This window comes from Echeneis naucrates, chromosome 21 (assembly GCF_900963305.1).
Source record: "Echeneis naucrates chromosome 21, fEcheNa1.1, whole genome shotgun sequence".
Taxonomy (NCBI): domain Eukaryota; kingdom Metazoa; phylum Chordata; class Actinopteri; order Carangiformes; family Echeneidae; genus Echeneis; species Echeneis naucrates.
This window is the reverse complement of record NC_042531.1, coordinates 15,032,505-15,050,262: the sequence shown is the minus strand read 5'-3', so window position 1 is coordinate 15,050,262 and position 17,758 is coordinate 15,032,505. Positions and strand designations below refer to the sequence as shown.

General features: G+C 41.1%; 1 protein-coding gene across 1 annotated transcript; it reads left to right on the top strand.

Moving 5' to 3' along the window:
* Positions 1-14,620: 14,620 nt before the first annotated feature.
* On the top strand, positions 14,621-16,557 carry cxcr4b (chemokine (C-X-C motif), receptor 4b). Its single transcript, XM_029530329.1, has 2 exons — positions 14,621-14,710; positions 14,914-16,557. The coding sequence occupies exons 1-2, from the start codon at positions 14,696-14,698 to the stop codon at positions 16,042-16,044; spliced, it is 1,146 nt and encodes a 381-aa protein (XP_029386189.1). The 5' UTR covers positions 14,621-14,695; the 3' UTR covers positions 16,045-16,557.
* Positions 16,558-17,758: the final 1,201 nt, after the last annotated feature.

Here is a 17,758-nt window from a genome sequence, read left to right as displayed (position 1 = left end):
TGCAAATGACTCAGGACTAAACAAAGTCATTGTACAAATGCCTCCCCCTTCTGCGTCATTAGTTATAGGTCTTTTTAACTACTTACTATCAGGCCTTTCATGACACTTTAATGACGTGAAATTCCCTGAACAAACACAGTCAGGGAAGAGGTCACCGAGTTCTCCTTTCACTCCTTCAGCATAGGGCTGCTATTGTTTGTTTATTTGAGGGGTTCTTACCAATTTGACAAAGGAACACAACATAATATCCACCGAGGGTTGGCTATTAACTTGTGACAGTGACCTTTTTAATCGATGACCGTTTACTGTACATGCTGTGTATGCATTATATTTTGTTCTTCTTTTGCAACAGCTCATATCTACATCAGCCTTCTTGAACACCCCCCCCTCCCCCTTCAAAAAAGAAAAAGAAAAACTGAACTGAATATGAATTTCACATTTAAAACCGAAAAACAGATGGTGCAGTGTGGTGCAGGGGAGGAATTATAATCTGCAGTTTTATTTTTGAAGTGATGAATTTAAAAGATAGATATACTTTCCAAGAATTTAATACTTAACTAGATGGCTGTGGAAGTATGGCTGCTGCACTTTCATTTGCATTGGTATGGACATGGGCTGAGAGTGTTAAGTGATGCATCATGAAGGACTGGCAGAGGGGCAGTACTTAGCTGGTCTTTTCCTGCCTGGTGAGCAGCTAATGGTGCAGATAGCAGATCCTGGCGGGGGAGACAAACATTGTTGGCCTGTTATGATGCCAGATGTGCTGTCAACTCTGTATTGTCTGCAGGAACAAAGCACACAAACAACGCTCTACACTCGTAGGGTATTCACATTCCAAATGCGAAACACGGCCATTTAATGATTTTGCTGTTTGTGCCGTCCCACCAACAGAGAGCACAACACAACTGCCTTTTATTTTCATGTCAGCAGCTCAGACAAAATTTTCCAGCACATTCCCAAATTGTCCTGGATCAGCTTCCCTCATTCAAGAAATTTCCAAGAAAAGAGTGAAAGTGTGACAAACCATGGCAGATCAGTATCAAGTATCAAGAAAATGACTCATAATTTGAGGTAGTCCTCAAAGAAGTTGACCCGTGTTTAGAGCCAGTGAAATTGTCAGGTTGTTTTCACCTGTTCGGACAAGAGGAGAGGTTTCAATAATTGTCAATAATTGAGCAAATGACATATGAAGATGGATATTTGTTTTTCCTCTGAACTGAACTGATAGCAAACACACTCACTCACACACACACACACACACACAAACATGCAGTGAGAGAGGCAGATAGAGTGAGAAGGAATTCAGACATATACACAAACATGCACACAGAAGTGAATACACTACATCTACAGACATGACACACTCAAACACACACGCAGACAGACCCAGAAACACGCATAAATACTACACAAATACACATACACACACACCCTCCCCCAGTGCTGGTGGTGGGGCAGCCATCTGTCCTCAAAAGCAGCAACACAATGAGCAGATCAGACAAGTCAACTAATGAGCAAGACCTTGGTGCTGTTAAAAATTCATTCACTGTCTGCTGCTGTCAAACGACCTGCTCTCTCTGAGGCCACATAGCAGCCATGACAGCACACCGGGATTCATGCAAAAAAATAGCTGTGCCATTTGTTTCCAAAGCACTGATTCCTCTGCTTTTGTGTCATTGACTTAATCACCTGTAGCTTTTTTTAAGCAACACGTCACAGAAGTCAGGTCAGTGTTGTCTATGAAGTGAAACCGTTAATTGCGCAAGATTTGACAAAAAACTCCATGTCAAAAAAAAAAAAAAAGAAGTGCTGTTGTTTTCACAGTCAGACACCAGCACAGCAGCATGATGAGACAAAAACAAACCTTCCTACAGCAGTTGATAGTTCATCTTTTCAAACCTCTCACGTAATCTAAGATGAAGGAAGTGAGCTGCAACTCGGGCAGATGCCTTCAACCACAGTGTCTTGGCAGAATGGGGGCAGAGGTCTGGGAACTATTGATCTAACTGTGGACATCTGTGGCATCTATTAGGTGCATTGTCAGTCATCAGAGAGGGGAAGTGAGGGCATAGTGGAGCAGGCTTTTTTCTTTTTGGGGTTTTGTTTTTTTGTGCTTACATGCAATGAAGCAGCCAGGCAGCGACAGCAAGACAAACAGGTTCACTAAGAGTTCAACCCTGTTTCAATGCCATCCCAGCAAAAGCAACACGTTTTTTCCCCTCTTCGTCCTGCTGCTGCTTATTTCTCTTTCTCACTTTCTCCAACCCTCCCCTGACTACCGCCTAATCTCAATGCTGAAACGTGCTTCAGTGTGTGCTCAAGTGCTTGTCGCACTTGAGGAGTTAACAGGAGTCACTGGAGTATAAAAAAAGCAGCAGTAAAGAGATAGGCAGCGTGTCTGCAGTTATCGTTTAATTATCAAGGCAGTGGAAAATGGGCTTGCCAAATATCCTAGATGGTGCCAATAAAATTTAATACCAGGTTGATGCTTGACATTCTTTTGAAATGCAGCCAAGCCGCTGGCTGCGAGTGTGTGTATTTGCAAAAGATTTCCTTCAGACAGTACTCTCTGAGGTAAAAGTGATCTGATTATCTGCAAAAATGTTCTAACATACCTGAATTTGGATTGAATAATTTTGCCCTTCACTGTACATGAGTTTGGGTTCACTTTGGATAAATTTTCTGAGCTTAGAATGAAAGCATCTTACACAAAACCATATCACATCATTAAAAAAAGACAGTTAGATAGATTAGAGATAGATTGGGGCACTTTGTTTCAGAGCTGCTTTGCTATCATCATGTTGGAAAATAAAAAAAAAAAAGCCCTGCAGATGATTTAGAAGCTTCGTGATGAAAGAAACAATCTCTCTCAGTCCTATCCTGGTGGCAAGCCTGCCGTTGGGCATTCAAACACGATAAATGTAATGAATCATGAGGAAAGGAAGGGTGAAAAGGTAAAATGCAGTTGGTGTTGCATGAGTCACTATTACAGGAGCCTTGTCAGAGACTGCAGACAATGCTAGGTGAGTAAGACAAATAAGTCTGAACAACAACAAGTTGGGTAAGGTCAGGTAAGAGGCACAGGAGAAAGTATATATATATATATATATATATATTATATTTATCTTGGTAATTATACCAAACGTGACTGTGAGCACACATTTGATGTAAAATCCTATTCAAACTGAACTGCTTACATGATCAAGTGTTTACATTCGCATAAAAATATAAATAAAACACATTAATACTCTTAGCTCTGGCTATTCAGGTCTGTGGTAATAATAAATAAGTAGCATAAAAAAAAACACTTTGTTGTGCAAAGAGAGTTGAAAAGCTTCCCTATTGTGTCTATACATTACTTTTAAAGCAACAACTAGAAGCCATTTATCTTTGTTTACCACAAAGACTAGAAACAGGTCTCCCCAGCCAGTCTGGCTTTGTCCAAAGACAACAAAGATGCCTTCATCAGTACCTTAAAATCTCACTAATTAACACAGTATGCATTGTACGGATTAGATGTGTAATCCATTCTACAACTATAGTGGAAAAACAACAACTGACTTATATGAGGGTAAGTTTGAGGTCTATTTGACAACCAGCAGAGAAAGAACAGTAAAGCACACATTAAAATTGCTTTATGTACACATCTGCTGCTAAATTGAAGTTATTCTGCCTGTTAAGAAGTTGTCACGACAAAATGGTTTTCCTTATGTGTTGGTGCAGATTCAACAGTAACCTTGCAACACCCTAAGATAAGATAAGATTGTACATTTGTTGTTACAGCAGTAACCACAGGTACAAAAAAAAAAATACAAGAATAGAGACAAGGAGTAGAACTACTAGGAAATATATACTTAAAGTGGCAGTGATAAAGATAAAGTGACAGTCAAGTAGAGCAGAAGGAAAAGTAATGTAAATGTAATCCACTCTGTAGTCCAGAGTGCATATATTATTTCACAGAGAGGTGTTATACAGTCTGATAGCTGTTGGAATGAATGACCTTCCATAGCGCTCCTTGCGCTGTGGGTGCAGCAGTCTGTTGCTGAAGGAGCTGCTTACTTCACCCACAGTGGCATGAAGGGGGTGGGAGGGTTCGTGAATGATGGATGTCAGTTTGGCCAACATCCTCCTCTCACCCACCTCCTCAATGGAGTCCAGAGAGCAGTCCAAGACAGCTCCAGCTTCCTGTCCCTCTCTGAGCTTCCGCTGCACCAACAGGCCACTACAGAGCCAAAGAAAGTCCTTAGCAGAGGCCTGCACACTCCAAAGGACCTCAGTCTTCTCAATAGGTGGAGACCACTGTGGCCCGTTTGGTACAGTGCGTCAGTGTTGAGTGACCAGTCCAGTTTATTGTTGAGGTGAACACCCAGGTATTTATACTCTCCACCATCTCTCTGTCCAGACCCCTGATGTTCACTGGCACAGAACGGGGTCACTTCCTGCTGAAGTCAATCACCACCTCCTTTGTCCTGCTGGCATTGATGTGCAGGTGGTTCCGTTCACGCCAGTCAGCAAAGTTGATGATGACCTCCCTGTGCTCCAGATCGTTCCCCTGAGATACAGGTCCAACAGAGAACTTCTGGAGGTGGCAGCTGTCAGTGTTGTGTCTGAAGTCTGATCTGTACAGGGTGATAGCACAGTCCCCTGTGGAGCCCCTGTAATGCAGACTAGCACATCAGACACACAGTCACATACTGTGGTCTGGTCCACGCAGCCAGGTTACAGCCCACTCCAGCTCCTTCCAGCTTCTCCCTGAGCAGTGGCTCAGTGGCTTTGTGGTGATGAAAGCACTGGAGAAGTCAAAAAACATGACCCTCACTGTGTCCCCAGTGACTGACATTTGAGCAGCAGGTAGATGGCAGCGTCTTTCACACCAAAGCCAGGTCTCTATGCAAACTGGAGAGGGCCCATCTCAGTATGCACCAGGAGTCTGAGGTGGGTCAGGACAATCCTTTCCATGGTCTTTATCAAGTGAGAGGTTAGGACTACTGGCCAATTGTTTCGGCTCCCTGGGATGCATGGTGTAATCATCAATCTTCAGGATTTGTTACCAAAGTACATGGTCAGTATACCACATTTGCCAAACTATTCCTTATTTGTGTACCTGAAGCTGGAGGCTGTTTGCGTAGTTTCAGATTGAGCAAGACACCCAGCTGCACAAACAATGCTGGCAAGAGCACGTGATTTGGCATTAGACTGGCATACAATGAGGTCTCGGCTCCACGTGTGGGTGACATCTATGTCCATCTTTGCTCACACTCTATGATCTCCACTAGCTGACTGTTTCAGCCACCAGTTGCCAGTTGCACTGTCATATTTAACAAAAAGGAGAGTGGCAATCCTAACTTTAATAAGAGAATTTAAAAAAATGACAAAAGGTCACTCATTGAGTAGAAGAAAGGGATACAGATGACAAATAAAACTCATAAAACATTTATTTTTTCTGAATGAATGAATAAAATTCAGTTTTAACAAAGATATGGGACCTCCCCCCTTTTTACCTTCAGCTAAGGGCACATAAAATCCTTATCAGAGGATTAGGAGAAATATCATCTAACCCCAGAATGCATAATCAAACAACCCATAAAGCAGGTGTTCCTGACAATACTGAAGTGTGTATTTTGCGTTACTTGTGTATGAAATTCACCTCACAATTATTAAAACTCATCCAAAGTCTTTCATTTCTCAAACCCTGAGCTGTGAAATTTGAATATAGATTGTTTTATGGTATGTAAAAAAAACAAAAGCCATCTGATATCACATGTTTCCTTGGTACATGATATTTGAAGGTATAAAAGGGAACAGGAACTAATGCTTTTGTCTATGCAGGTAAAATACTGAGTGTCACTGAGCTGCCACTTCCACAGAAAGAAGCAGCTCACAAGCACCAAAATCAGTCACAAGACAAGACATTCAACAAAGTTTCCTTTTTAGTTTTTTTTTTTTTTTTTTTTATGTTTAAGCATGTGTGTCTCTGTGTATATGAAACCAGATGGACATCTCCCAAGGGAGGCAGGGGATTCTTTAATTCTATTATTCTGTGCACACACACACACACACACACACTCACATACAAACACACATATCTAAGATATAAGCAGCCAGAGGATAACACAGTGGGTAGTTCTAGCGGATTCAAAGGTGCCCCGAAGGCAGCAAACCCATGATGGATCAGACACTGATTTGATTTGAAGTAAGTGTGAAAGCCACTGTTCATGCCCTCTGCCAAAGAGGTGAACCATGATTGAGCAATGGCTGTCTGGAGGGTTCACTTAGGAAACTGTAAGTGGACAGGCTCGACCTGCTGCTAACAATCACCTTTTGTACAAATCTGTCTGAGGATGAAATGTTGATTTGCGGAGCAGAAACAAAAAGTCAGCCACAGCCGCCATCTTTTCCCCAACTCCATCTCCATGCTGTTACTTCTTGAGCACACAAACAGATGTAATAAATGTATAAAACCTTTTTCACAACAGTAATCAGATACAGCACCTTTTCGAAGCTGATTAACCTGCAGGTGAAAAATGCCCCAGCCCCCACCTGCAGTTCTTTTGTTTACACTTAATAAAATTATGGTGACAGGTAGTTTGCTTGGCTGAAATGTTCCTCGCCTGCATATGAATCACAACCACAGGGTAAAATCCAAATCTATCTTCAAAACAGCAACGAGCAGTTTAAAAAGACTTCCCAGCACAGTTTAAGCTCTTGCCTCTCCTCTCTCTTTACTTTATTTTCAGTAAAAACGATCTCGGACAAATTGATTTGGTAACGCACTATGAGCAGTGGTGAGAGAATAAGATGAGTCCAGACAATATGTACAAAAGTAGAGAGAGCAAAACCAGCCATAATGTTGGATGGCCCCTGTCAGTGTTTTATTACATGATATTATTAGATCATTATTACTGATGCATTTAAGCAGAGCTTTAGTATTGTGCTGTAGCTGGAGGAGTGTTTGAAATGCCTCAGGAAAACCCCTTTTTTGTACGCTATCAATTTCACCTGTTACTTTGATTGAAATGAAGTCAAAAGAACAGAAATAGAAAGAAAAACTAAACACCCCTCAGAAGGAATTAGGACTTCTAGGTACTCTCCGGGTGCTGAGGAGTTCTTGGTAAAGTCAAGATTAAATGGATGCAAGGTGTGGAGGTCAGCAGAAAGGTTACGACAAACACTCAGCGTACACACGATCATCGTTTATCATCGTGCAAAACTAAAGTAAACCGGGAATCACAGTAGGTCAGGGAGTTAACTGAAGTGTACATACACTGCTCTTGCAACCATACAGATGTTGTGGATGATAACCCACAAGCTTTGTTGACTCTCCTGATAATGACACATTCTGCCAGCTGCCTCATAGATCTCCTCCCGACCAGTGCTGCTCAAAGCAAATATCCAAGTGTCTCGCTTCTTGACAGATAAAAATCTGTTGAAATAATCTGATTTGCTCCCACCTGAGGCCTGATAATCTTCTGGGAAGGCAAACAATTTCACATCCTGTTCTTTAGAGTCACATCACATTGTGGGCTGCTAATGATTCATTAATGGCTACTTCCTGCCACAGTGTTGGTCTGAGGAGATTGTGTTTTGACCAAATAGGCCTGCTGAGTCACGGGAGAGACTACTGAATCATTTCCAAAAGGATAACGAGGAATAAGACTCAAAACAAATGGCACCTGCCATATCCTGATCAATAGCCCTCTTGTGGGAATACAGTGGTGCTGGTGTGCCAGCAAGGTGACCAGCACTCATCGCATTTCCTGCCGTCAACATTAATAAGCCTGTGAGATAAACAAAAAGTAAGCAGCCCAGTTGCTGGTCTAAGGAGACTAAATCCTGATGCATTGTTTATTCCAAATCTTTGTTTACACAAAAACACAAAAATCCTCACAGATTTGGGGCACAGGGAGGATGGGAGAGGCAATACTCCATATCTGCAGAGGGATCTACAGTCTTCTCAGTCTTTAGAAAAGAAAAGCCTTCAATTGTGCTGAGGAAATAAACCCAAAGGCAACTAAGTACAAAGGGCCCCAAGCCAGGCTTCAGGATTCAGCTGTGAAGCTGGCTTGAGGAGGAAACCCAAACCCCTAACCCTCTATCATATGGCTCAGAGAGCACAGAGGGCTGGTTTGTTTAGCCATAAATAATGGTATTTTTAATTCATAAGAGGCAGCTCTCTTTCTATCTCAACAAAAAATGAAGAGAGACAATTCAAGACTTCTTTCGGCAGCATTGTGGTGCCCATCCTTTATGAAATAATGCACAACAAAAAGCCCCCCCATTCCCAGTATTAGTTGTGCCAGGATCACAGACACAGGAGTAAACCCTCAGCGAAACCATGCGTGTACCTGCAATTATTCCAGGTAAACTAGAAAAGCTGGCACGTAATTTGAATTGCTGAACAGGCTCCAGGATGATCAGTAGACCATGATTAATTCATGTGACTCATCAGCTGAGAGCAGAAAAACAAAACGCTGAACTATGACAGAAAAACTTCTTTCTTTTTTTTTTTTTTTTTTTGCTGACAGTGATAGTTGTTTTTGCCCATTGCACTTTCCTGGAGACTGAAGGAAGACGAAAATAAAAAAAAAACTATTGGTTTTCTTTTAGCTTCAGGCAGCCAATGTAGACGGTGTCATCTTTCAGACAAGGAGGCACCACAGGGGCGTTAAAGCATCCCTCTGGCCAGGGCTAATAAATGTTTTTCCATTGGTGCTTTGTTCTGGTCTGGTGCTGGACACTTGTCCCCCTCACTCCAGACCAGAGCCTTGTGTCACTCATCACAGGAAGCTCTATCCATTGACTAAGATGCCCATATAAACAAATCCAGCTTGTCAATTTCCCATCAAAGTCTTTAAATAATAAATGAAGGCCATCTTCTTGCACTTAGTGGGGCTTTAAATCAGCACAAAGAGCAGAGCACCGAAATGCCATATCTTTTTACATGCAGAGTCTCTCTGGCAAGGGTAAAATGTTGGGCTTTCATCAATAATCTGACACCATGAGGAAATGTATAATATTTGACTGGGTGCTCAACAGAAACAGAAGGGGAACAGAATAACATGAATTTCTATTAAAGTCCATTCAAGTATGATTTGCTCCCCTCCTAGAAAAGATGGTACTTTTTTTTATTTTTTTGGGATGGCAAATTAAATACAATGCTTTTTGCCAATGCTTACAAGATACAGCAAAAAAATAAAATAAAATGTTTACGTGTATTTTTAAAACTTTCTCCTTTGAGACTCTTGATGTTAAAAGTAATTAGGCAGCCTGTCTTGGCAGCAGGTTTATTCCCTCTTTCCTTTCTTGGGTCATTTGACTCTGGAAAGCTTATCTGCTGTCATATGGCCTATTGTCCCCATTATCTGAAGTGATCTGAGCAAAGCTCAGCCTCTCTCAGCATTTGAATCTACTCCACTGTCCACGCAGGCCAGATGGAGGACCTCCACCTGCAGAGAGCCTGAAAGACCGCTGGCTGTGATCATCTGTTGCGTAGATATGCAGCAAAGGGATCTCACAGTGTCTGGAGAAAATGATGACTGGAGCAACTCATTCAGAACATGATTGAAATTCCTACTGTGACAGGTCTCTGATGTGTTGAGGCTGTGATGGTTATATGACCTTGTTTCTTTGAGAAAAACTCAAAGGAACAGATTGTTCATTGAAGATCTGAACAGTTATGCAGATTAATTTGTGTGTATGTGTGTGTTTGTGTGGAATGCATATACATGACAGAATAAACTCTACACTGGTACTGGAGGCTCTTTTGTATTTTAATGTTGCAAGGCAAAACCACAGAGGAGACGTTGGTGGAAAAGGAAAGGGAACCCCGCTTGCATTTATCATGGGCTCATAGAAAACACCCTTCCTATGCAACAACTAGCTGCATTTCTCAACCAGCTTTGTGGCTTGCTTTGGATCTGTGCCACATGTGGATATATTTCTCTACTAACTGCTTGAGGCTAATGTCACCCATATTGGTTTTTATTGGTTCATGCCCTGTTGTCTAATTCTGCAGGGAGTCCATGTCAGGACAGGCAGCAGCAAAAGTCTGGGTAATCAGAAAAAGAAAAAAATCGCCTCCCTCTAGTTTATGCCCACCAGCGTCGTCAGATTAAGGCTGAGGAGTAGGCTCCGCTTGTTAGCAAGTAAGGAAAAGTCATAATAAATCACTTTGGCCTCAATTTTGAAGGGAACTTGCATGTTGCCTTCCTGCTGTGGCTCCAGAATAACTCCAGCGCCACACTTGGTCAGAATGAGATGAATACAGGATCATCATCAATCATCTCATTCTGTATATCCACTTAAGCTTTAATTGGCTGATGAGTGCCTGATAAGATTGTGTTTCGCATTCCTTAGTTTTTAGCAAGTTTAGTGAGTTGTGACATTTGGTTAAAATTAAATTCCCCACCAGGGGAGTATCACTGAATATCCTGACTTCACTTCATCCTACGTTGTAAAACACTAAAACACAGGATACTTTGGGTAATAATGTCATTTCCATTGAGCTGCAGGCTGAGTGTTTGCACAAGCCATACTCCATACTGAAATCACAGTGGTATTGTGACCTTGACTGAGGTCAAGGAAAGAGTTTTTAAAGGGGCCAGAAGCACTTACAGCCCTGGACAAGTTGAAAAGTAGGAAGTTTAAGAGGGTGCCATTCAGAGATAAGGAACAAGCTTTGTCTTTAAAGTGGGTCTATTGTTCAAATGCAAGCTTTTTCTTCAAACACAATCATTTAAGCAAGCAAGCAAACCGGATGCAGTTACAAATATTTTCACTACACATAAATACAATCATCAATATTTATCCGAGCCAACAAATAATTTCCATGTGGTACTGACAGCTTCTATGTGTCACTCAAGTCAAACAAAGACTCTCAGTCAGCTCACGGTCGCTCCTGCTTAGGATCTGCATTAATGCTCTTACTTCTGTGATAAGTTGAGAATCACAGTTTCATATTTTGGTGTCATGTTTTACTCGCTGACGCTTGATTCGTCTTGTCTCGACAGAAGACAAAACCCAAACAAAAGCTCAGAGAGAATGAAGGATAAGTCTCTCATCTTTGCTGTGGACTGTCAGCCATCCCCCACTGCACCCTATCATCCCTCCTCCACAGCCAACCCTTTCCACAAACGGGGCTATGCACTTCAAGCATGGAGAGATAGAAAAACAAAAGTACCCAGATACAGCCACAACTGATAGATAGATAGAGACTGATAACTGAGACGTTTATGCATTCCTGGGTGAATAATGAACATAACTATGCACGAACATGCAGAGACATTCAGATCATCTGATGGTTTTTTTAGGAGCAGATTCCTCACGTTACCCCCAAGGAATGGGGGCGTTGCATTTAATTAAGAAGTAAAAATACAGCATATACGCCAGAAAACAGATAATGATGCGAGGAGAGGAATAAGTGGCGGAAAAAACACTTTCCTAATATGTGAAAGATTGAAACACACATCAAAAGCTCTCCGCTCGCTGTTACACAATGCAGTCTACAGTTCACTGTTGAGCACATGCAATTCTTCTATGCACACATTGGATTGAAATACATATAAACCACTTTTCAGTGTTCAGACAGAAGATTAAAGGTATTTTAAATTGACCAAAAACCTTTTGTGCATTTACGGTCAACACCCAGAGTCAAGCTTCAACAACAAAGGCTGGATGTAATTTTTCTATGTGATGAATTAAAAAGAGGGGGAGAAAGTGAAGGTGACATTTGAGCTGAGGTATCATTATGAAAAATGATCCAGTGCCAACTTGCTTGGGGGGGTCAGGATGAGTTGGAACTGGAGGACTGGTGTTGACTGAACAGCGCTGCTCATTCTTCTCTTTATCTCGCTGGCATTCTTCTGCTTCATTTCAATAGCCATTCTTCATTGAGGAGCCCCCTCCACTGTCGTTCACACTTGTGATTTGTATTCTAAGTGGCTCACAGATCTTTTGTATTCCAGGCCGATTGCAATCTGAATCCCTACGTTGACAGTGGAGGCTGCAGATATCCTGCTGCTGAAGCAAAAAAAAAAAAAAACAACAACAAAAAAACAAAAATAAAAACAAAAAACAAACTTAAGTTATTTATTAAGAAAGGTGAAGCTTCTTGTATTGAAATCCTGCAACACAAGATCCTATGAGATGAAAGGGCAGCTGAAAAATGTAATTGATTGATGTTCTTTTTGATTCAATAGGTTTGTCCCAAGTGACAGCCCGGTGTCAACATTTTCCTGAGTACTGAATGATTTCCAGTTCATGTGTTGGATCCCAAGTTAATGCTATAAAAGATAAGAATAAATTAAGACAATCTGGAATTGGCTGTGAATAAATTCACATGTTCACGGTTGCTCCATTGCTGGCTGCTATTGCCTTGTTTGTTGCATTTGGCTGAAATATGTTGTGAAATTGTCAAAGAGTGTTGCACATTAATGGTTCATGTAACTGGATTAATGCTGTGCCTCACAACTGAGTCAGTTTGAAGATAAATGCCACTGAATTCAAAAACAGTCTTGGGAAAACAAGAGCAAGCACTATAACATTTAAAAAAAAAACATACCAAGGCTCCAGAAGAACGGCATCTGACAACTTAAAATAATAATAATAAAAAAAAATTCTATCAGTGAAATTCCTGTGTTGGGAAAATGCTTTGCAAAATGTAAAATATAAAAGTAATTCCGATGGAGTTCTGCTCTCTGACTGATAACAGAGCAGCTGTCTGTCTGAATGGCATTGATAAGAACATCATACCAATACAGTGGCCTTTCTCTGAGCTGCAGATTCCTCTTTCCTCTCCTCAGGAGTCTGACTGCAGGTGGATCTGAGGACTCCAAACATGCAGGATTAGTCTAAAGCCACTTTCACAACCCGACTAACTACAGGATTAGTAATCTCATTTAAATTCAGTGACATGTTATTAATTTGTTTGTAAAAGACGAGGTTCTGATGGTTATTTGACTAATAATTTGTGAATGTTGTATTTGATAAGGGTCATTGAGTTCTTAATTTCTTTTCTTTTCTTTTCTTTTTCCTTGTCTGGATTGATGGGGCCGCTTCAGTGCTGCATTTTCAACAGATTAGCTGTAAAGATGTCTCACATGCTGAGTATCCTCATTCTAAAGAAAGTGAAAATAAAAAATACTTAGTTCTTTCCTCACTGGGGATTTTAGCTGAACACAAGGGGCTTGGATCACAAAATTTATAGGCATCATGCAGAAGCAACAACTTGAATGTCACAAATCCTACAATCAGTGTATTATGATCATACATACACCACATGCTCTGCATTGGGATTATATTTTGTGCTATTATAATGGCATACATAGTAGTTCAGTGTTACTCATATAACCACAAAACAAATGGGAGTGGTTTTTATAAATTATCTGAGTTGAAGGTCAGTCTGAACTGTGATGCATTCAGGGTTTATTTTTAGGAATTTAGCCTTAAGTCTTAAGGTTAAGTTCCTCTACCTTCTAAACCCCACCTCAACTAACATCTGGCATTGCAGAAATATCTGGCTAAATATTCTCAGGGTTTGAAAGAATTTTAGTTTTTTTTTAATATAAATCTAAAAATCATTGTCTCTCAAATGGTGATTCCTAACAGACAATCAAGACACAAAGAAATCGGTGATGGCTAGCTGCTTTTTTAAAATATTATGTTGTCATGGAGGTAGACAAACATGACAACAATTGAATCAATGACGCAGATCAACACAAAATCTGTCACTTCTCTCATACATCAAAGACAAAGTGGTATTTTGCATGTCGTGTGGAGGATATTCAGTTTCAGGCAACTACCCGCCTGTTCTGTGGGTGGGGACTCTCACGTGGCCTGCTGCTGTCATCACAACCAACTGAAATCTGAAAGGGCTGGTGGGAGAATGAATGTTCAACTGATGGGCTGAAAGGCCATTTCACAGAAATCCCACATTACACATCCACTGGGGGTCATGAGAGCACAGTCACAGACCAACAGCACTTAGGAAAAGACAAAACATGTGCGAAGGTGAGGACAGCATCAGAGACATTTGTGGAGATATCATAATACCAGCAAAACACACTTACAGTTTCTTCAACGTTCCTTTGGGGGGGATTGATATATTAGCTGAGTTTACACTTGTGGCAACATTCCTGCATCCTGACTGAGGTTGTCAGTGTGCCCTCTCTCTACCTCTTACATACGTTACACACCAATGAAACCAATGTGAAAATTCAGTCTGCATTCTATTTGATTTTATAGTTTATAGAGTTTATAGTTCTGATATTTTGCCTTTACCGTTGGATCAATTCACTGACTGGCATCATTGGAAAGTTTTGGTGTGAAAAGAGGAACCATTCACACTGCATGAAAAATCCGTAAAGAGAAAAATGTTTATGTCTCTGCCTCTGTCTTGCTAGTGTCAACAAATTGATGAAGAAAGACACAACTGTCCCTGTAGGCTTTACCTCCACAGACGCTGGAGGTTTTTTTTTTGTTCTTGGGTTTTTGTTGTTCTGTTGTTGAAACAGGCGGTTTCTCTAGGCACGAACTTTCGGCAGTGACGCCCTCACCAGGGGCAGAGCGCATCCCCCCGCCCTCCTTAGGGGGGCAGGGCTCACTCCACCGGCGGTATTTATTCAACACATGAGCGCTCTCCCCAGAATAACCGCTGACCTGCGTTCAAATACTCACAGCCTAGCTTTCTCAACGACGAATGGGAGACATACATGTGAGTCTCTTTCCTTCTGTCTACCTAAGTTTTCCCTGTGTGTTTTTGCTTAGAGGGACGATATAATTAATTGACGATATAATTTATAATTTGTCACTCAATGGTAAGAATAACAAAGGAGGGAAACGTTTTTTTCTATAGTTAAGTGATGAAAAACTAAGTAAAGTTGAGCAGTTTTCTAACTTTGATGCCTTTCTTTTCAGTTCGACATGGAACTGACATTTGAAATGTTTGAGAACAGTACTGACAACACGTCAGAGGAGTCTGGAGACTTTGATTTGGACTTCGAAGAACCATGTGGCAGTGCTTTGAGCAGCAACTTCAACAAGATCTTCCACCCTACGGTTTATGGAATAATATTCACTCTGGGAATCATTGGCAATGGATTAGTCATTATCATCATGGGCTACCAGAACAAGGTCAAAACTATGACAGACAAGTACCGGCTGCATCTCTCTGTAGCTGACCTCCTGTTTGTCCTCACACTGCCCTTCTGGGCTGTGGATGCAGCCAAATCCTGGTATTTCGGAAGTTTCCTATGTGTATCTGTGCACATGATATACACAGTCAACCTGTACAGCAGCGTGTTGATCCTGGCCTTCATCAGTCTGGACAGATACCTGGCAGTTGTGCGAGCCACAAACAGCCAAGCCACAAGGAAACTGCTTGCAAGCAGAGTGATTTATGTGGGTGTGTGGCTCCCTGCAGTCATTCTGACCGTACCCGACATGGTGTTTGCCAGGGTGCCCAACACACAGTCTTCAAACATGACTTTCATTGATGAAACGATAACGATTTCTGACTCCAGGACCATCTGCCAGCGCATCTACCCACAGGAAAGCCATCTCATATGGACCGTGGTTTTCCGCTTCCAACACATCCTCGTGGGCTTCATACTGCCTGGTCTGGTCATCCTTACCTGCTACTGCATCATCATTGCCAAGCTGTCGCAAGGCTCCAAGGGCCAGAAACTGAAGAAGAAAGCGCTGAAGACGACAGTAATTCTCATCGTGTGTTTTTTCTCCTGCTGGCTGCCCTACTGTATTGGCATCTTTTTGGACACCCTCATGATGCTGAATGTGGTCCCTTCCAATTGTGACCTCCAAAGAGCTATGGAGAAGTGGATTTCCATCACTGAGGCGTTGGCCTATTTCCACTGCTGCCTAAACCCCATCCTCTATGCTTTCCTGGGTGTTAAGTTCAAGAAAACAGCCAGGAGTGCGCTGACAGCCAACAGCAGGTCAAGTCAGAAAGTGAATTTGATGACTAAGAAACGTGGGCCAATTTCATCTGTATCAACTGAATCAGAGTCATCAAGCGTATTATCAAGTTAACAGACAACATTTAAGTGACTTAATACTCAGGAGAGGAAATACCTAAGCTTTAATTTCAAAGAACTACATTTTGTACAAATGTAAAAAAAAGACAAAAAGAAAAAAGTTTTTTTATACATTTTGATTTGTTTACCTTGTTTGCTGTAATTGTATGACTTGTGTGGGTTTTTATTGTGATTTTTATGTACCACAAAGCAGATGTATCCTCAGGCAGTGTCTCATTTCTATTCACTCGCTTAACAATCACAATCCATTTTCTCTGTTTTGATTTTTAAAACCAGTATTGCTGTAACAAACCTCAGGCTTTCAGTGTCTTTGTCTGTTTTCAGGGATGGTATATACTTTTGGAAACCTGTACATAGTTTTGTATGTTCGCACTTAAGGTGTGTGATTATGTGAAAGCTTTTATTTATTACTCTTCCCATTGGGCATTTTGAAAAAGAAACTGCATCTTTTTTCATCTACTTGAGTTTGGTTTTTTTGTATAAATAAAAAATTCAATGCTTCTTCTAATGAGAGTGTTGTGTGTATTTTCAGCAAAGACCAACTCCTACTCCCTCAGGGGGGTGGGGACTGATGTCTGTGTGTGTGTGGGAGGGGAGGGGTGGGTGGCCGAACACAAATGTCTCCACCTGATCTGGCTATAAAGCAGAGGGTGGAATGAGCAGACAAACCCTGTAATTGCCAGAACATCTGTGCACTTTTACATCTTAAGCAGCCATTACACAAGGGCTAAAATCTTCAGTCATAATTAGCACCCATATGTCTGCTGGACAAAGAAAATATCATGTTAACACCAGCCTTTGACTTCTTTTCTTCTCCAAGTTATAAGAAATAGTGCTTTCATTATTTTTAGCAGATAAACTTCCTAGAAAGGGTCAATTGGCCAATGTATGAATTCCCTAATCCACAAAACAGATTAAAAATGGTTGCATATTCTTAAAATGTTAGTCGGCATGGAGAGTCCTTCTGGGGGGTTCCAGAATGCTAATAATTCAGTTGGGAATATAGTGTGATAATGAAGCCATAAAAATCATGTTCATGCTTTAGCCGTACAAGAAATTGATGTTAGAGACCAAAATAAATGTAAGTAGAGACATAATAAGTAGATCTCAAGGAAAATTAAGACGTCAAATGGGTGTGCAGTGACGTGTTGCCATCCTTTCGAGATACCAGTGGAGTAACATTACCATTTCATTACATGTAAAATGGGTGTGAAGTGCCCTCATCGAGCCACAAGGTTAATGGGTATTTTGGTGTGTTGGTCCCTTGCAGGGAAACAGGATAAAAGAAGAGATACTTTTTCAGGTGGAAATTTGTCAGATGATTCAGAATTAGCATAAGTGCTGAGCTGCCTGAGCCAATGCAGGAAGAGATCTGTAAGTAACACTTCATTGTGCTCAAATGAATCCTCTTCATCTGATCCCTCAACTCTCGTGGATCGGGATCTGTATATATAAAATAATCAGCTTAAAATAAATATCAGTAATGTGTGACTGTAAGTGGTCGAGATATGATAGAAATGTGTGTTATTAATTTGGTTTGGTTAAATACGTATTTAAAGTTTGTTTTTTTTAATACGGTAATAATAAATAGTAACCAGTGATATATGAAGAGATCAGTGCTGACAACTGAGTCTGGAGATATAAGTCACTCTTCTAATTCTTCCAAAGGGCCCACTTCAATGCAGATTTGTTTGAAATACACGATGTCA